Source organism: Scatophagus argus, chromosome 9, assembly GCF_020382885.2.
Source record: "Scatophagus argus isolate fScaArg1 chromosome 9, fScaArg1.pri, whole genome shotgun sequence".
In the NCBI taxonomy this organism is placed as follows: Eukaryota; Metazoa; Chordata; class Actinopteri; family Scatophagidae; genus Scatophagus; species Scatophagus argus.
Window position 1 is genome coordinate 13,748,794 of NC_058501.1, and position 16,727 is coordinate 13,765,520.

The 16,727-nt window shown below is 41.1% G+C and overlaps 2 protein-coding genes across 8 annotated transcripts; one reads left to right on the forward strand and one right to left on the reverse strand.

The window, feature by feature from the left end:
* Window positions 1-1,234: 1,234 nt before the first annotated feature.
* gsdmeb (gasdermin Eb) lies at window positions 1,235-6,182 on the forward strand. 2 transcript variants are annotated; one of them, XM_046399622.1, is made up of 10 exons: window positions 1,235-1,394; window positions 1,778-2,000; window positions 2,143-2,347; window positions 2,692-2,866; window positions 3,459-3,579; window positions 3,713-3,832; window positions 4,403-4,530; window positions 4,623-4,791; window positions 4,934-5,007; window positions 5,102-6,182. In XM_046399622.1, the coding sequence occupies exons 2-10, from the start codon at window positions 1,796-1,798 to the stop codon at window positions 5,321-5,323; spliced, it is 1,419 nt and encodes a 472-aa protein (XP_046255578.1). In that variant the 5' UTR covers window positions 1,235-1,394; window positions 1,778-1,795; the 3' UTR covers window positions 5,324-6,182. The 2 variants fall into 2 exon arrangements, with proteins under 2 accessions (XP_046255578.1, XP_046255579.1); XM_046399623.1 differs by lacking the exon at window positions 1,235-1,394 and having other exon boundaries at window positions 1,479-2,000.
* Window positions 6,183-6,396: 214 nt separating this feature from the next.
* Window positions 6,397-16,611, reverse strand: pals2a (protein associated with LIN7 2, MAGUK p55 family member a). Of its 6 annotated transcripts, none has more exons than XM_046399618.1 (14): window positions 16,436-16,611; window positions 14,690-14,767; window positions 14,020-14,145; window positions 13,263-13,381; window positions 11,452-11,604; window positions 10,645-10,794; window positions 10,203-10,430; window positions 8,953-9,084; window positions 8,620-8,722; window positions 8,444-8,515; window positions 8,145-8,306; window positions 7,848-8,050; window positions 7,634-7,762; window positions 6,397-7,519 (listed from the first exon to the last, which is right to left on the reverse strand). In XM_046399618.1, the coding sequence occupies exons 3-14, from the start codon at window positions 14,048-14,050 to the stop codon at window positions 7,343-7,345; spliced, it is 1,659 nt and encodes a 552-aa protein (XP_046255574.1). In that variant the 5' UTR covers window positions 14,051-14,145; window positions 14,690-14,767; window positions 16,436-16,611; the 3' UTR covers window positions 6,397-7,342. The 6 variants fall into 6 exon arrangements, with proteins under 6 accessions (XP_046255574.1, XP_046255572.1, XP_046255573.1 ...); XM_046399616.1 differs by lacking the exon at window positions 16,436-16,611 and adding an exon at window positions 16,249-16,401 and having other exon boundaries at window positions 14,690-14,769; XM_046399617.1 differs by lacking the exon at window positions 16,436-16,611 and adding an exon at window positions 15,754-16,203 and having other exon boundaries at window positions 14,690-14,769.
* Window positions 16,612-16,727: the final 116 nt, after the last annotated feature.

A 16,727-nucleotide genomic window follows, 5' to 3' on the forward strand; every position in this document is an offset into this window, starting at 1 on the left:
CCTTTTTTGTGGGGTCATTTGTTCGGAACACTGAAAGCAACAGTAGTGCCAGCAGGAAAACAGAAAACAACAGAGTCATCATTTTTAAATTTCACAAATCAACAGAGGAAGGAAGTTAATTTTATGTGTTCGGAGCAGCTCCATTCTTCCTCTGACTGTGCAACAGAATACCCCATTAGTTCAGTTATGGTTTATGGGTTAGTGTATAGGCTACACAGTGATTATCTTATGTTGCAGGCGAGTGTAGTGTGTTACATGTGGGCCATGGAACAAGGGTCAAAGACCACTTGATAACTTCAGACTGTTTTTTACAGATAGGACCCTTGACTTAAATACCACATGCAGCTCACATTGTTTGCAGTTTTATTGTGGCATGTCACACAGATGTTGGATGACCTTTTAACTGCCTCAAGTCGCTTAGAAAATTCATTAAATGCTGGCACTCAGCTTTACCCTCTTCACTGCATCTGGGTCGTATCCCTGAGTCCTTAACCATACTGCTATACATTCTGTTTTACTATAGCCAAAGTATAAGGATAATGTTCTAATTGTATTCCTGAGATCAGACAATTTAACAATATATTTACATCAGTAAACAATAATAAATTAAGTTCTATGATAAACCATGCTTAACTGGTTAAGAAACACTAAAAGCGTAACATAGCACAAGTGGCTCTCAGAGTCTGCAGTGTATTACATCCTAAAATAGAAAAGTGTTGGACCCAAGGAAGAGGATGCTGATGATTTTGCCATGAACAGAGCCTCACCGTTTAAAGGAAAAGACACAATGTTATTAAAATCACAAGAATCAGTAAATCAGAGAGTTTAATAAGTAAAGTCAAGCTGGTGACCAGCCAATATCTGGTGATTCTAAACCGACCTCTAGGTGGCGACAAATAGCCATCAGTGACGCATACTAAACAGCACAAAGACGTCACTTAAGGTGGCATCGCTATTATGGATCATCTGGGTACAAAAAATGTCAGTAGTTATTACCAGATATTAACTTTTCATCTTCACTTCAATTACAATGAAGGGAGATCAGACAGTTTATCATTTATTTGTAGGTTAACGAGTCCTTTATAAGAAGAAGCACATTTAATCGGTGGTGGAAGAAGTAGGCTACTAATTTCTTTAAGTAAAAGTACCAATACCCCAGTGAAGAAAAACAATTTATCATTATCATTATTATTATGAGTAGTAGTAGCAGTATGACAGATGTGTTTTGATAGTAGCTTCTCAGCCACCTCTTCTCGAGGGCGGAGCCTCTGTGTGTGTCCTTTGTCCACAGCAGGGAGGGAGCTTCACCGCACAGCCGGTATGTGAAAGTATCCCAGTCTGGTATCAAACAAAAAAGTTTCTCGTCCACTTCTTCACTGGAACAAGGACTCCGGGTAAGGAGCTTTTTTTTTGCAGTGTGAATTTCGTTTTGGATGCTTTTGGCTCTACAAGCAGACGAACTTCCGATTTCGACGACAGTGCAGTAGATGAAAGGCTAATGTGTTTGCTGATGCTACTAGCATGGAGCTAATTTTTGCAAGTTGCTGCACCTTTAAATAATCTTTGCGACTTTTGCTTTGTTAGACACGTTGTCAGAGTTCAGCAGGTGTCTTAATGGACTTTTGTAGCGTTACGAAGGAAGAGATGATGAAAGGCTTGTTGAACCAGCGACTCCATTAGTCAGGGTTTTTGTTTTTAGCCTGTGGAGGAGCTCACATGGGTGGTGCTTTCCTTTCCGGCTGTTCAGTAAACTCTTTCTGATCGTCAAACCTCTCAGGTTGCACCCAGCTGGAAAATGTTTGCCACAGCCACAAGAAACTTCGTGGAGGAGGTGGATCACGGCGGTTTGCTGATCCCGGTGTCCAGCCTGAATGACACCATTGCTGTTCTGACGGTGGTGGTGAAGCGTAAACGTCCCTGGTTCTGGCAGAAGCCCAAATATATTCCCACTGATTTTAACCTCAATGATCTACTAACAGGAGACACACCTATAAAGCCAGGTACACATCAACGGCTTATCTACTTTTATATGCATCTTCTTTAATCTTATTTGTTAAAAATCTTCTTTGTGTTTGTGAGTTGGATTGACTCATTGGGTTAAGAAGAAACACAGAAAACCTAAATGTTTGACTGTGTCCACAGTTGTCATAGAGACAGACTTCATCAAATACAATGGAATGTATGGAGACAACATTCAGGCAAACATGGACACAAATTTTGTCCACCCCAGTGTCCAGTCCAATTTGAGCCTGGAGGGTAAAGAATCATCCAAACTGCAGTCGTACTTTGGCGGCTTGAAGAAAGAGGAAGTGGACGTGCAGAAGCTGCTGCGAGACTCTAAAGACAGGTTAATTCCCCACCAGTTCCCCCTGAATCTGTTTGATGCAGTTTGTTTAAATGGGGTTACAATGAATGCAGAAAAGTGTTGTAAACATCAGCCGATGTTCAGACCGTTTAAAGATCTACAAACAGCAGGGATGATCTTTGTCCATCCATAAAGTTGTACGCAAGCACAGGATGCTCAGTTGAATATTAACACTCACTAGAAGACTGCTTGTTTTTGGTTCAGGATGGATAATTTTTCTATTTAGGTATGCTAATTTTAAAGCAGTAAATCAGTTTAAAACAGTTGTTCACACAGTTACCAGTCTGATTAACACTGATGTTTGTTTTGTGAATTCATTGCCTCAGGATTCTGGACATGTCCCACAGTCTGGTCCAGCAGACGAAGGAGAAGCGCAGACGGGTGTTTGGGATTGTGAAGGAGCGGATTGTCACTTCTCAGCCCTGTTCTGTCATAGAGGAAGTGCAGCAGGGGGGGCAGTGTGGAGCAGGACTGGACTTCTGTGGACCCAAGAACCCAAAGGTGTAGTTTCATTACAGAAAAACTGACTGATTCTGAGGAAATGTAATTTTATGTGAAGTAAAGGTTGGCATCAACCCCTGCTACAACATATCATATTCCAGGAGTTATTAGAGATGAATTCATTTCCTTTTTTTCCCCCCCTTTTTATTGTGCATTGTTCACCTCATTGTATTTTGGTTTTTCTTCCTCAGTCAGTGGTTCCCCAGGATCACTTTTCTTTCTGCATGCAACTGTGAGCTATAGGGGTAGGCTGAGAACACAGAACAATATCACTTCAAACTAAGAAGTGAAGTTAATGCCAACTGAAAATTACTCTTGCTGTTCAATATTTTGATTCCTGTCTTAGGTGCTGTCAGTTGTTATTGTTGTTGCTGCTAATGTTCAGTCTATGGAGAACCTTTTGCTCTTTGATTCTAAGAGACTGATGATTCACTGTGCATGTCCTGGATAGATGAAAAGGATTTTAATTAAATGCCATGGTAGCCACATGAGAGATATCAAATCGACATACTTGCTTTACTCTGTTCCACTTCTTTTCCTATTCAGTGGTACTAAGTTGTTTCAAATCTGCTGTGTTGTCACAAATCTGCAGGTTTCATTGAAAGAGAATGGCAGCTTGAGTAAAGACAGTAACGTTACCATGGAGATTCCCATCCATACTACCATCGCCTATTCCCTTATAGAGCTAGAGATCAAACACAACGGTCGCTATGGTGAGTAGGCGTTCACTAAAGTCACAGTTGATTTGGATGGTCTTTTGAAGATTTGGCAAGAACCGTTGATTCTGTAGTTACATTTCATGTCTGGGTATTTCAAAGGTAACATGTTGCATTTTTTTTCCCACAGAGCTGTGTCTGATGTCAGACACCACTGGAGGTTTCGAGGTAGATGGTCCTGCTTGGAAAGGGATGTTTGGTGTCTCGGAAGCTCCTGCAGATGCCTCTGAAAATAGCCACCTTAGACAAGGTAAATTACTGTTTTCTCTTGGCAGGGAAACATGTGACTGTGGATGGTTGTTGCAGTTGATGACATGCTGAGAAATGCATGTTGTTTTTGAGTCACAAAGGGCCTCCAGAGATTGTAAGGGCAGGGCTGTCTTATCAAAATCGTGATAACGGTTTAACATGCTTTGACCTATATTATATTATATTAAAGCTGTCCATACTGTGCTGTCCTGGTTCAGTTTTTGATCACCTGCTTTTGTTTTTGCATGTGAGTGATTAAGTGTCCATTTTGTTTTTCTTTTTTTTTATAATTCAATGGTCTTGTCCTTGTTAGACTACATAATTCAATGGTTTAGTCCTCTTTTCCTCACTTTTGAGGACTTGTACATAGCTGTATATTGTACTGTGTTTACTGTACTTGTAAATTGTTAATTTATTACCTCTATATTTTATCATAACTGTTTTTGCACACTTTTTGCACTCTTTTTCTGTTCTTGTGTGCTACCACAACAAGTAAATTTCCCCACTGTGGGATCAATAAGGTTCATCTTATCTTATCTTATCTTATCTTTTTCTTTTTTTTTATTGGCAGTGCTGGACCAACTCCGTGATCATTTCCACCTGCTGTCTGCTCTTCCTGTCACCACAAGGTCCTCTCTGCTCCAGCAGATCACAAAGATTATGGAAGACAGAGGGGCCGTCGCTTCACTTCAGAGTGTGGTAAGTGAGAGGTCGTGCCAACACAGAAACGCTGTTATAATTTAGAGTTAGCATTACCCAGTACCCGCTTCGTTTGTCCTTCTCTGTCTCAGCTGGAGCAGAAGCACCTGGATATGAAACCTGGCCTGGATGATGTTGCTGCCACAGAATCTCAGAAACAGACCATCCAAGTAATTCTGGACCTTTTGGATCAGTTAGTTCAGACAGAGCAGTACACACCAGCTCTCGCAGCCCTTTACCTCATCGCCAGCGCCCTGGATGGTGAGAAAGATGTGCTCTGTGCAGTGTGAAATATTATTTGAAGTCTTCAATCTGTGGGGAAAACATCTGTTTAAGGTCAGAATGTTCTGATAACTTCATTTCCTTGAGTTCTGTTTTCAACCATCATTCAACCATCTTTCAGAATTGACATATGATTGTCTTGCTGTACTGAGGATGTGCTGCAGCTCCGCTGTGTTGCAGGCTCTGGAATTACTGGTTAGTTATGTTCTTTTTTTTTCTTACAAAGAAAAACACAACAACTTATGAGAGTTTTTTTTTTTAATTCATGTTCCTGTCCCACCTGTCCCAGGTTCAGTGCATATCGGGGGAAGGACAGATGCCTCTGAGCAGCACAGGGCTGGCTGCATTGACTCAAGACGTCTATGAAAAGACTGAACATCTTTTTGCCTCCTCCAATGTGTCCCTGAAGAGAGACGGGGACATGGTAAAGACAGAAATAAACCAGCAGCCAGGACACCTTCCTGTGGTCCTGTGTATCGCAGTTACAGGCCTCGCCTCATTGGCTCATTGAACTGAAGAGGTATTTAAGACCAACGGAAACATTAACTACTGCACTTGAAGGTGAAGGGGATCACACTTATCACGTTTATCAGTGTTCTTTTTGGTCTTTTTGTGCTATGGTGTTCCTTAAACAGTTTATAACTTATGTACTGGTGCTTAAACAGTTAGTCACTTAATTCTTTAGTCAGACAATCATCGATCAAATCAAATCATTGCACTGTTTGTAGAAACAATCGCATTATTTTCACCGTTTTATGATTTTATAGAAAAAAAATTGCTAAAATTAATTGTCATTAATGTTAATGACCTCAATTTTTTTGATGGCCATGGCATAATAAATAATAACCTTTAGCTGCAGCCCTGAAATAAACTATAATGTGCTCACAGATGAATTCACATTTGTGGGCACGATCTTTTATCTGGAATTTTTAATGAAATTTACCTGCCAGTTATCAATACGCACACTAATATAAGTATTTAGATTTTGAATGGAAGAGAAGGAGTTCAGTAACAGGCCCCTGGTTCTTAACATCTGATTTTGAGTTATCAGAGATGAATGTGCCTGATGTGTAAGAAACATCACTTTGTTTTTCTTACTGTCTTGTCATAGAGTTTTCAGGTTTGTATAAAATTGTCTGATTGGTTAATCTTCATCATGAAGACTTCCTCTCATGTTTTATAGTATATACTAGTTATTTTATGTAGGGACTAACTTCTAGCTTCTTCTCAGCCCTCAACCCTGCAGGTCCACACCAGCTGCAGAATATTTTGTACTTTTTATTCTTTGTGGCTTTTTTAAAGAATGGGGTTTTTTTTATGTTGCAACTACAAACCTCCTGAGCACATTTAAACTTTTTTATTCAATTTGATGTCATATGTCTTTATTAGTTTCAGCGTGCTTGCACCTGTGGAGCTTCATTCTCTCAGGGAACAACATTAACATCACTAGATATTGTTTCAACTTTTCATCTGTCATTTTCATATGTTTATTTGTATGGTCCTAAAAGAAAAACATATAACCTTAGACTGTTGTAAATGTTAGTCAATAGTTCTTCCAGAAGAACAAAGCAAAACCAAAGCAGATCATTAGAAAACACCAGTTATTTATTTGACATCTGAAAATACATCTTATCTGAAATCTTGTAAAATATATATTTTTTATAAGTCAATATGAACTTAATTTCAAACAGTTAAGTTTTAGTAATATCACATCAAAAGGGATGGTTCACTGAGATGCAGTACCCTGTTCTAAGAGTCCTGTGGAAAGTTTTTCTTTTTTCCCCAAACAAACACAGCACCATACCGACAGGTCTAACAGTCAAGAGACACTCATGTGATCCAAATGTCTGACAGGCAATCACCCTAATTAATGTAATCAGTTGTGCTTGAGTGAAACAGAAAATGGGTAAACACTACAGTATTACTTTTCCTTCTGCATAAAATCAGTGACTAAAATGACATTCCCATTTATGTGGCTAAACTGCAAAGAAGCCAGGGCAAGAATGTGCCCTGAGGAGGGAACGGTTCTCAAATATGACACTGTTTTACATGAACGAGTTTATATTTTGTACAATAGCAACAAAATGAGATGAATTAGTAGAGGCATACACACTGTAAACTGCGACACTGAGGTATTGTTATTGAGCAAGCCCTCCTCGTTTATGCAGAATAAATATACTGGCTTACATAGGGATGTAAAATTAAATTGGGACATAACAAAAATCAGCATTTGCTTTTAAAAACACACTGACGCACAGGCCAGCATTTTCTTCCAATCCACATGAATAGAAAGAATTCTTTAAAAAATGGTTGTGCCAATAAATAAGTACACTTCCTGTGTGTTGCGAATTGCATAGTGTGCTAGGAAGCAATCTGGCAATTCAGATCAAGGTGACTCAGCTTTGTGATGCAGTTTTGTGCAAGACCCAAATTCACACAGGGCTGATGTCCAACACTTTGTCCGGGTGTAAAGCACAGTATTGAATCCCCCTTCCCTTCAGCTCAGACAGCCGTGTCTGTCCAGTAAACATCAGTAGACCCAGCTGACTGGAACCCACTGTGGCTCTATGAATAATCGTTCTACCACATCCTGCAGCTTGTCGAAGGCCTTGTCCAGATTGTCATTGACAATAGTAAGGTCAAAGTAGTGGCTGTATGCCCGGCGGATCCTGGCACTCTCGTCCACAGTCTTCTTCAAATCGTTCTCCTGTCACAGAAAGGTTAGGCCCGTGAGGATGACGGATGCAACAACTTTTCATGAGCAATGCATTGTCCATCATCATTTATGTTTTTAAGAACCTTAAATCCTCTCTAAACGTACCGTGAGTAGCTTGGTCGTAAGTCCAGCATCAATCACAGCTTTGTGCATAGCTCTTAGTGTGTCCAGTTCAGGAGCAGCAATAAACACTACAAATGGCATAAACTCAGCAGTCTTCAGCACTTTCAGGGCCTGAGCAGAGAATATATCATCACAGCCAAAGCTTTGGGGATGCAAAAAAATAATAACACACTGCTGGTACGTGCCTTTGACTAACCTGAGGGTTGACATCCAGGATGCAGGTGCGGCCTGCAGCCACCACTTCATGGATAGAGTCAATCTTGGTGCCATAAAGGTTGCCGTCGTACTCGCCGTGCTCCAGGTAACGGCTCTCCTTGATGTCCTTCTCCATCTCTTCCCGCGTCACAAAGCGGTAGTTCTGGCCGTCTCTCTCCTCTTCCCTCGGAGGGCGGGATGTGACTGGAGGTAAAAGGCGAGGGGAGGTGTTAACATGTAGCTGCGCGGGAAGTTGCAGACAAAGCAACAACCTCAGCTGTCTGCCTCACACACTCACAGGGTACAGTGGTTCCATATCGCAGAGGATTCATGACAATAAGTCTGTTCTTCAGGCTCCGCCTCCCAACTCCCTGGGCTCCAATTAGAACCAGTGTTTTCCTCTGAAACGGTGGCATTTTGGCTACCTCCTCATAGATCTGCAGCTCATAACGGTCAAATTCTGTTCAAGGCAATACACAAGTGTGATGACCACTGAACTGTCAGCAATGTGCTTACAATTCAATGCTGCAAACTTGTCCAAAAAAAAAAAAAAAAACTCTTCTAAAGAGAAAAAATAGAACGGGTGGTCATACGCACCTGCATTTTTCGAAATGAGATACATCATTTTCTTCTTCTTTTTCTTTGCAGTTTGAGTTCCACAGAGCATACCTGAGACAAATTTTAAAAAGTACTACAGGCATAAGTTACCTGACTATCATGCTAAAGAAACAGGAGTAACATGGTGGCTGTGAGTTCACATGATTTGTACTGACCTGTACCAGAACTTTCCCAGTCTCTTCTCACAAAAGATTTTCTCTTCTCCTCCAAGAACTGACTGGGGATGAGCCCAGTGGCTCCACCAACAACTTTGCGTGCCTACATGAAAAAAAAAAAAGAAATAGTTGAGAGATGCTGCGAGATAAATGGTTTCAAAAAAAGGAAAAGGAGTGCCATGCCTTGGTATCTGTCACAACATCTTCCTCCACATCTTTAGCTACCTCTTGCAGCTTTCAACAATCAATTTTTCCACACTACTTCTAATTAGCAGTGCGGTGTAGCTCGGCTCGAAGCAGCACCGTCCTTTGAAGCAAGATGTGCTTACTCACCTGCCACCAGTTGGGGTCCTCCTTGTTGACAACATGAAGGATGTCTCCCTTGGAAAAGGCCAGGCCTGCCTCTTTACAAGGGATCAAGTTGTCTGTGGCCGGATTGTAGTTGAAGTGTGGTTTGAGATAAACCTGCAATTTAGTGAGTGGAAAAAGATTTTAGAAAATGAAATCATAAAGAGGACAAACACAACAGGATCCATATTAACCTTAAACCCATATTAAATCAGAATGGTAAAATCAGCTGAAGAATGTCAGCGAAACAATTTGTTCATCTTGTTTCATAAATCCACCCATGCCGTGGCTGTAGAACAAACTAGTAATGGGTCTGACAACAAAATATCAAAATAATTTTACAAAAATATAGCAAGTGCATAACCATTTCATTCTTTCCCCAGTCCACTCTTTGTATTCATAGGTAAGTTATATTTCAAGCTTTCATGTTCCCTTTCACAGCTGCCACCATTATCTGTGTTTACACTATTCTCTCTCCCAGTATCAGTTTTTTAAACAGATTTTATTGTCTACTCTGCATTTCTACTTCCCTTTCTGTCAATGCTCAAAGGCATCGGGCTGAATAAGGGGGATGAACATTGACCACAGCTTTGAAAAAAGACCAGCGTGAGCAGTCATGGTTTTTCACCAACCACAATTGCAGAATCAAAGCAAAGCTATTCACATATTCTGAGTGAATTTTTAATACTACTACTACCACTACTACATAATTACTTAAAAACTCTAATCCACAAGTTAAAACTCTCACTACAACTGAAGCCTATGAAACAGATAACCAAACAGTAGAATTAGATCATTCGATCCTCCCCGGCACAAAGGTCACTGTCTGACATAACCCTACATAGTGCTCCTCCATGTCAGCTGCTGTGTGTGCCTGTTACTGTAAGAAGGAGGGGGGGGTGATAGTGTGTGTGGTGTTATTAATAGACCCCATCTGGGCTCAATTTTTAGAAGCCTGGCATTCTGAGATCACTCAGGTCAGGCAGCTCTCACCCAACCCCCGACAGGTACAGCCTTGTAAACACCTGAACATACACATCAACACAACCTGCATTCCGTTTTACTTGACAGGTTGCTTTAATAATTTCAATCATGTTTAAAAGAGCTAATCAAAAAACGCTCCAAAATGTACCAAGAGTGAATATCACTGATTTCCCAGTGTAACAGGATTATTCCTTTCTCACATGAAAAAAGCTTGACAGGTAACCATCAAATGCAGCCTCCTCTTTCCTCACCTGTGGAGGTGCCGGTGTGTCTCTGTAGCTGGGCAGGACCTTGAGTGTGATGCTGCCACTGCAGTCCTTCAACAGCTCTTGGAGTTCATGGGGGTTACTGCCGACCTCACGACCGTTCACCTCGCGGATTATGTCCCCTGCATGCAGCATGCCTTGCCTGTCAATCGAGCTGCCGTGCAGGATCCGCGCGATCACCATCTCCCCCTGCTCCACTCGGAACGTCACCCCCTGAAAGAGAGTCATTTAGTATCATACATCCACACTTCATAAATCATAGGGGAGGTCTTTTTCATGGGGTTGGTCTGTCTAGATTGCTGTGAAAGAAGCAACTCATGTTGAGTCACTATGTATAACTGAGTCTACTAGATGGTCAGTAAAAGAGGACGTGTGAAACACCTAACAGAACTGCCACATGTTAATTAATGCCTAATGGCTAACTCACCAGTGGCTCCCCAGTTTTCTTCTGGATGCCAATCATCCTGACTGCATCAGCTGGCATGAGCGAGCTTGTCATCGAGGAATCGCTGTTCACCGCAGCGTGGGGCATTTCATAGCACTTTGCTGCCACTTTGTCATGAGCCTCTATTAAACACTGATGCAGAAAAAAAGAGGAACAATACAGACAGACAAACTGAAATAAGAGGTCCATGCACCAAAATACTAAAAACCAACAGTGACTGACAAAAGCACTTTAAAGGCAGCGTCAAATGATAACGCTAAGTGGCAGTCACTAGTACTGGCACTGGCATTTGATATATTATCATGAAAAAGTGAAGACATAAATCACTTTACTACACACATTCCTTTATAAAAAATTTTTATGACTCCATTGATAAAGCAACATATAAAAGTAAATAAATCAGTTTTGTTCTTACCCTAACAGCCACAACACAGAGTTAGCACTGGTCAGAGACCACAAGTTGCATCGGGAAATGGGAAGGTTTACTGAAACAGTGGATGACACAGTATTCTCCTCCTCACTTTACCCGCATAACTCAGCATGCTATTGGCCCAAGGGAGAACACCCCCACCCTCCCATGTTGCAGCTTGTAAGAGGACAAGAATATTAAGGGTGACAAGGAGCAGAGCTGCCTGACCTCCTGAGCTGCCAGCACTTCACTGAATATTAGGCAGTTGTTGGTGCAAAAGGCTCTGACATCCCTTAACAAACAAGTAGAATATAAGCTTGAACAGTCAGCAGCAGTCATCCAGCATCAATTGCGTGCCAGGGAAATGAGATCTAAGATACCTTAAAGTGAGGCTCCTGAAGGATTTTGGCAAGTTCAGCAACGGCAGCATCTTTTTCTGACAGGTTGTTGAGGGAATCCAGGATCTCTGTGACCAGCTGTACATTATCACTCCGCACAGCTTGTAACTTAACCTCCTCAAGACGCTCATGGGCCTACACAAACAGACACAACAAAGAAATGACCACTTTATTTATCAGGCTGCTTGTGCAGAACTTAGAATGCAACACAGTAAACAAAAAAAAAAAAATCAAACTCTTTATTTGTGTTAAGGATGAGAAACATTTTGGTTGGAGGTACAAAAGACTCACAGAATTTTTGGTTGGTATTGCTGAGTAAATGACATTTTCCTAGATTAAATGCTGGGGCTGAAACAACACACTGACTAAATTTGGGCAACATGTGCATGCCATATTCAAACCATGATTCTTTTCTTATCTTATCTAATGCTTTGACTTCCTGGAAAACAGCATCTTTTTACTGTCTACTTCACACAACAGTGGGCATAAATAGACATTTTTGTCCACCCACCTATGCCCTTCTCATAAATTAAAGATTCCAAGCCCTTCCCACTGGCTTGATTCACCAGCCATAGAGAGCATACACTGGCCTTTGGCTCAGTCTTGGCAGATAGACAGGATGGACAATGACAACAGGGTGCACAAAGAGGACAACATGTTCTTTTACAGTCACTGTCTGTGTCAATATCAATGTATGTAGTGAAAGAGTACATTTCTGGGAACCTGCTGTGCTATGTTTAACACCTTTGTGTGGGCTTAAACGGGGAAATGAGATCCTGTGGTTAATCCCCATCCGCTAACACAACATTGTTTCAGGTGTGCCTTTGTTGTGTCCACACAGTGCATGTCAAATTACAGAAGTGACACATTAAAGTGACACATTCTTGCAACTTTTATGTGAAACATTCACGGCTCTTGAACTAACCATGTGATATACAGAGGACAAAGACAAATAAACCAATCAGTACACATTGTACAGTATGACAATACACCAGAAGCTACAGCCCATCTAGCAGAGAATAAAGTAAAAGCTAAAGAAAGCGGTGCTAGTGTTAGAAATGAGGACAACAGCTTGCCTTCGTGACAGGTTTTCTATAGAAATCATTCTATTCATAGATACACTCGATGAACCTAATGACCTCAATTTGCATTGGAGATTTTGTTCTGTTATGTAAGCCATTTACTCATCATGCTGTCAAACTCTTGGAGACCTGTGAAAAGTTAATTTAACTGATCTTAAAAGGAACGTTTCTATCTAGTCAAGCTTCAACAAACACATATGTTTGGGGATGTGTAACATTCCTTGTAAGTGAAGATGTACAGCAAACACTACAGAAGGTGTGTTGTACCACCCTGTGTGTTGCAGATCTGAGGCTCGTATCTCTCCTTTTAACTTTTGTAAGGCGACAGCTCCTTCAAGCAATTTAATCCTTGACACGAGAACAGTGAGCCCACTGCGAGACTATATAACATCACAGGGTAGTACATTTCAAGATGCAGATTGTGGGTACATACACTTGTTCAAAAAGCATGTATGTTTTAGAAAGAGAGAGAGACTGGCCTGAACTACTTCCCTCTCCACCCCACAATGAGCATTTGTCCTTTGCTTACCTGACTGAGATCTGTCATTGAGCCTCACAGGGTAGACTTGACACACACCTTTGTTTCCACAGACTCACAGTGACATTTGCTCCTCCTCTCAACTATAGGTAGAGCTTAATGACCAGCTAATGAGGTTATAACTGTGTGTGTACTACATAGCGCTGGAGAGGCTGGAGTGAAGTGAGTCTTACCTTTGCAAGGGAGCGGACGATGGGGCTCTCCATGATGCCTCTGAGGAAAATTAGGTCAATATCTTTGGCTCCTGTGCCCGATGGCAGGTCTTTCAGGTTGTCCAGTACCTGCTGCATGGCTGAGGGGGAAAAAAACTTGTCAGTGATTGAGCTAAAAGAATCTTTATTTGCTTATGCGCTTGTGAATAATCACCTTAAAAACACAGACCGAAATGTTAGTGACAAACAAAGTGCTGGCACTAATGAATATAATTTAACTTCTGAGCCAATGAAAACTGACAAATAAACAATGTGACTATAGCGAGAAGTTAGTAGGCAAGGACAATAAGTGGACAGTCAATCAATGGGCCAATTCACAGAGAACATCCCTTATTTCCATTTCAGCAGCAACAAGCACACAGAGTCACAAAGGAATTGTTCTACTAACAGATCTGCCTTGTAGAGCCTGAAACCACACAGCAAGAAACTCGAAAAACCCTAGCACATACAGCTAGTAGTTTGATTAATCATCCTGACAGCACAAATCACTGTCACTGGCTGTTTCGTACATTATCTTGGTCTGTTTTGTTATGTGTGGCTATTGTATTTCATAAATGGACACGTGAGAGCTCAGAGGCAGCAGCAAACACACCCACACAACTATCTCTGGGCAGTGGATACAGTCAATCTAAAGGATTTCAAATTTTGCACACAACATAGCAACAGTTCCTGTGCAAAAGATTAGTTAGGACTTAACTATCTAATGTCGATAGCTTACCTGTGCCAGACTTTGCATTGGCCACAGTCATGTTTAATATTCCTCAGCTCAGGACAGTGAAACTCTCTACAACAAGGTCAAAAGCCACCCAACTGCCTGCTTATGGAAACCAGAGCAACTGGAGGGCTGGAGAGGGCAGGACACCAGCTCAAGTCAGTATATTGTACATTGTATGTACGGCAAGATCACCAAACCATACAAGCCATGTCACAAAATGGTGCAAGCTAACATTTACTAATATGTTGCTGCTGGACAAACGCAGACCACAGTATTAAAGTGTGGCAAACAAAATAGCACAAAAAACATTTGTTTGTCTTGATGTTTGTTAGCACAGAGGGCTCTTAATAAATAAGAGAATAACAAAGAGAGCCATTGAGTGACAAAGGAAGAGTCTCCCATCATTCTGGCTAAAGGTTGTGCCAGTCACACACAGGGATGCCCCTGGGGGCTCTGTGCAAACACGATCTCCAAACAGACTGAGGAAAAGACAGCCCTGCCAATAATTTAGCAGGCAGGTGAGCAAACAGAAGTATGGGCTTTTTAACCATAGGCAGTTTAACAGTGAACTATATAAACATCATAATTGCAACATTGTACTCCATGCACAGTGCCAACAAAGAAAACAGACAGGAAAATAATCATCCAGAGCAAAAAGAATCAATAAACTCACCTATAAACAGTGTTCAAATCATGGGTGCAGCACTCCGACACGGAGCCCCACGTTTCCTAGACAGCACTCATCTGGTACCTCTGGACAAAATTCAAAACAGAAAGGAAAAAAAAATCTGATTATTTAGTGAAATTATCTTAGAAAGCCTAAAAACCCACCTCAGTATTAATAAAAGCAGCTCATGCAGGTGACTAAGCTTCTCTCTACCCTAACCTGCCCAGACTTTTCTTGTTCTTTTAGTAGTACTGTAATGCAGACATGACGATTGGCCAAATCAATCACATGACCAATGTCTGGTTAAAAAGACTCATTAGTACCACCAAGTCAGATAAAGCTCAGTTCAGAACAAGTGAGACTGTGGACTATTAATTGTGTTCTGTGGATTTAAAAAGAATTAAAAGTTTCATTTTAATTTTTGTGTTCTATTGCACCGAATAACTCTGAAGAACGTAACAGTTACAGTCAACAGCAGTTTGTTCTGTCTTGCAGCTGCCCAAAACAGTCTAACATTATACACAGCATATTCTATGTGTTGAAACATGCATGATTTTCAGCAATGTGTCAGTGTTATAAACAACACTCATTTAATTCAACTAATTTACCACTCAGTGCTAATCTTTGTCACAATGCTAACAAATAAAATAAAAACTAGCAACCACAAACAATTTTTTAAACTCTCAAATATCAATATCAGTATGGATTTGAAAAAAACAATCCAGTTCTCAGTCAGGCTTTCAAATAGATAAGAACTCAGTCTGTCATGTGATACAGGCAAGGAAACATAACTGCAGGGCATATATTATATCAATGAAATATATGTGAAAAGAATGAAGGCCTACAGTGCCTTTACAAAACCATGGTAACTGTAGTGACAGGCTTCAAATTTCCATGATACCGCTGCGTACCTTAGAAATGTATGCTACATGCTTTCACCCACTTTGAACTCATAAACAATTCACGTAAGGCAGAAGCCAGTCTTGCTGAATGGGGCTCAGTTAAGGCAAAAAGCACTCCATCAAACACATGGGGAGCAGCCAGGCGGGGAGTAAACGCCTGGTACTTACGGTGGCAGGTTTATTAGCTTTTGGCTTCTCTGAACTGGTGGCAGAAGTGACTTACACAGCAGCCAAATTAAAATCAGCCTTTGAGCTGCGGTGGTTTTTATGTCAAACGACACGCGCACTGGGCACGTGTTATCCACTTACAATGTAAGGTAACTTAGTCGAAGATTTTGACTAGCCACCGTGTGTTAATTACCGATGGTAAACACTAACTTTAGCGTTACCACACAGCGATGGGGTATCATCTGAAATGTGTTAAACTGCGGCTGAACGCTGTCAGGTCCATATTAGCGTTAATTCCATCAGTGCCCGTCCCGTTCAAAGTTGCTGCTAGCCATTGCTAGTTCGTAGCTCATATGCACTGCTAATTGTTGCTAGCAAACACTGATGTGCGCTTTTAGAGTAGTTTTCAGACAAATTGATAACTATCGTTACCTCGAACTACCCTTAACAAAGAAGCCGACAAAAACAACCCAGCTAAATCCGCCTTTTCATTACCTGTTGTAAAGTAGTAGCAACGAGTACCGCTAGCTGCATGTCCAGTTATCAGCTAGTAGCTAACTAATATAATGTGGCTCAGACTAGCTAACGCTAGTTGTTTGAGCAGTGGTATCTGAGAAACTAGAGGGTCCCATGATGAGACCGAAGCTTTACGGTCTTGTAAAATGAATGAATGATACTTTACCTAATTTAATCAGTATCGTCCAGTCACGCTTTCACTCTTCCCTTCATTTCAGAGTGTCCTAATTCGCAGATCACTTGCGCAATAGTAACTTGTAAGTGTATTTCCAGTGTGACTGCCTGGGCCCCCTTCCCTCAGTTTCCCGTCTGGACAGACAGCGCTATGCTAATGACACCCAATGCTTTTCAAGTTGTATCTAACCCATTGAAATCGTGTACAACCCACCCGTGCATTTAATGTTAACTTTAAACGAAATATGTCTCAATGAAATATTATTATAACACTCCTAACATGA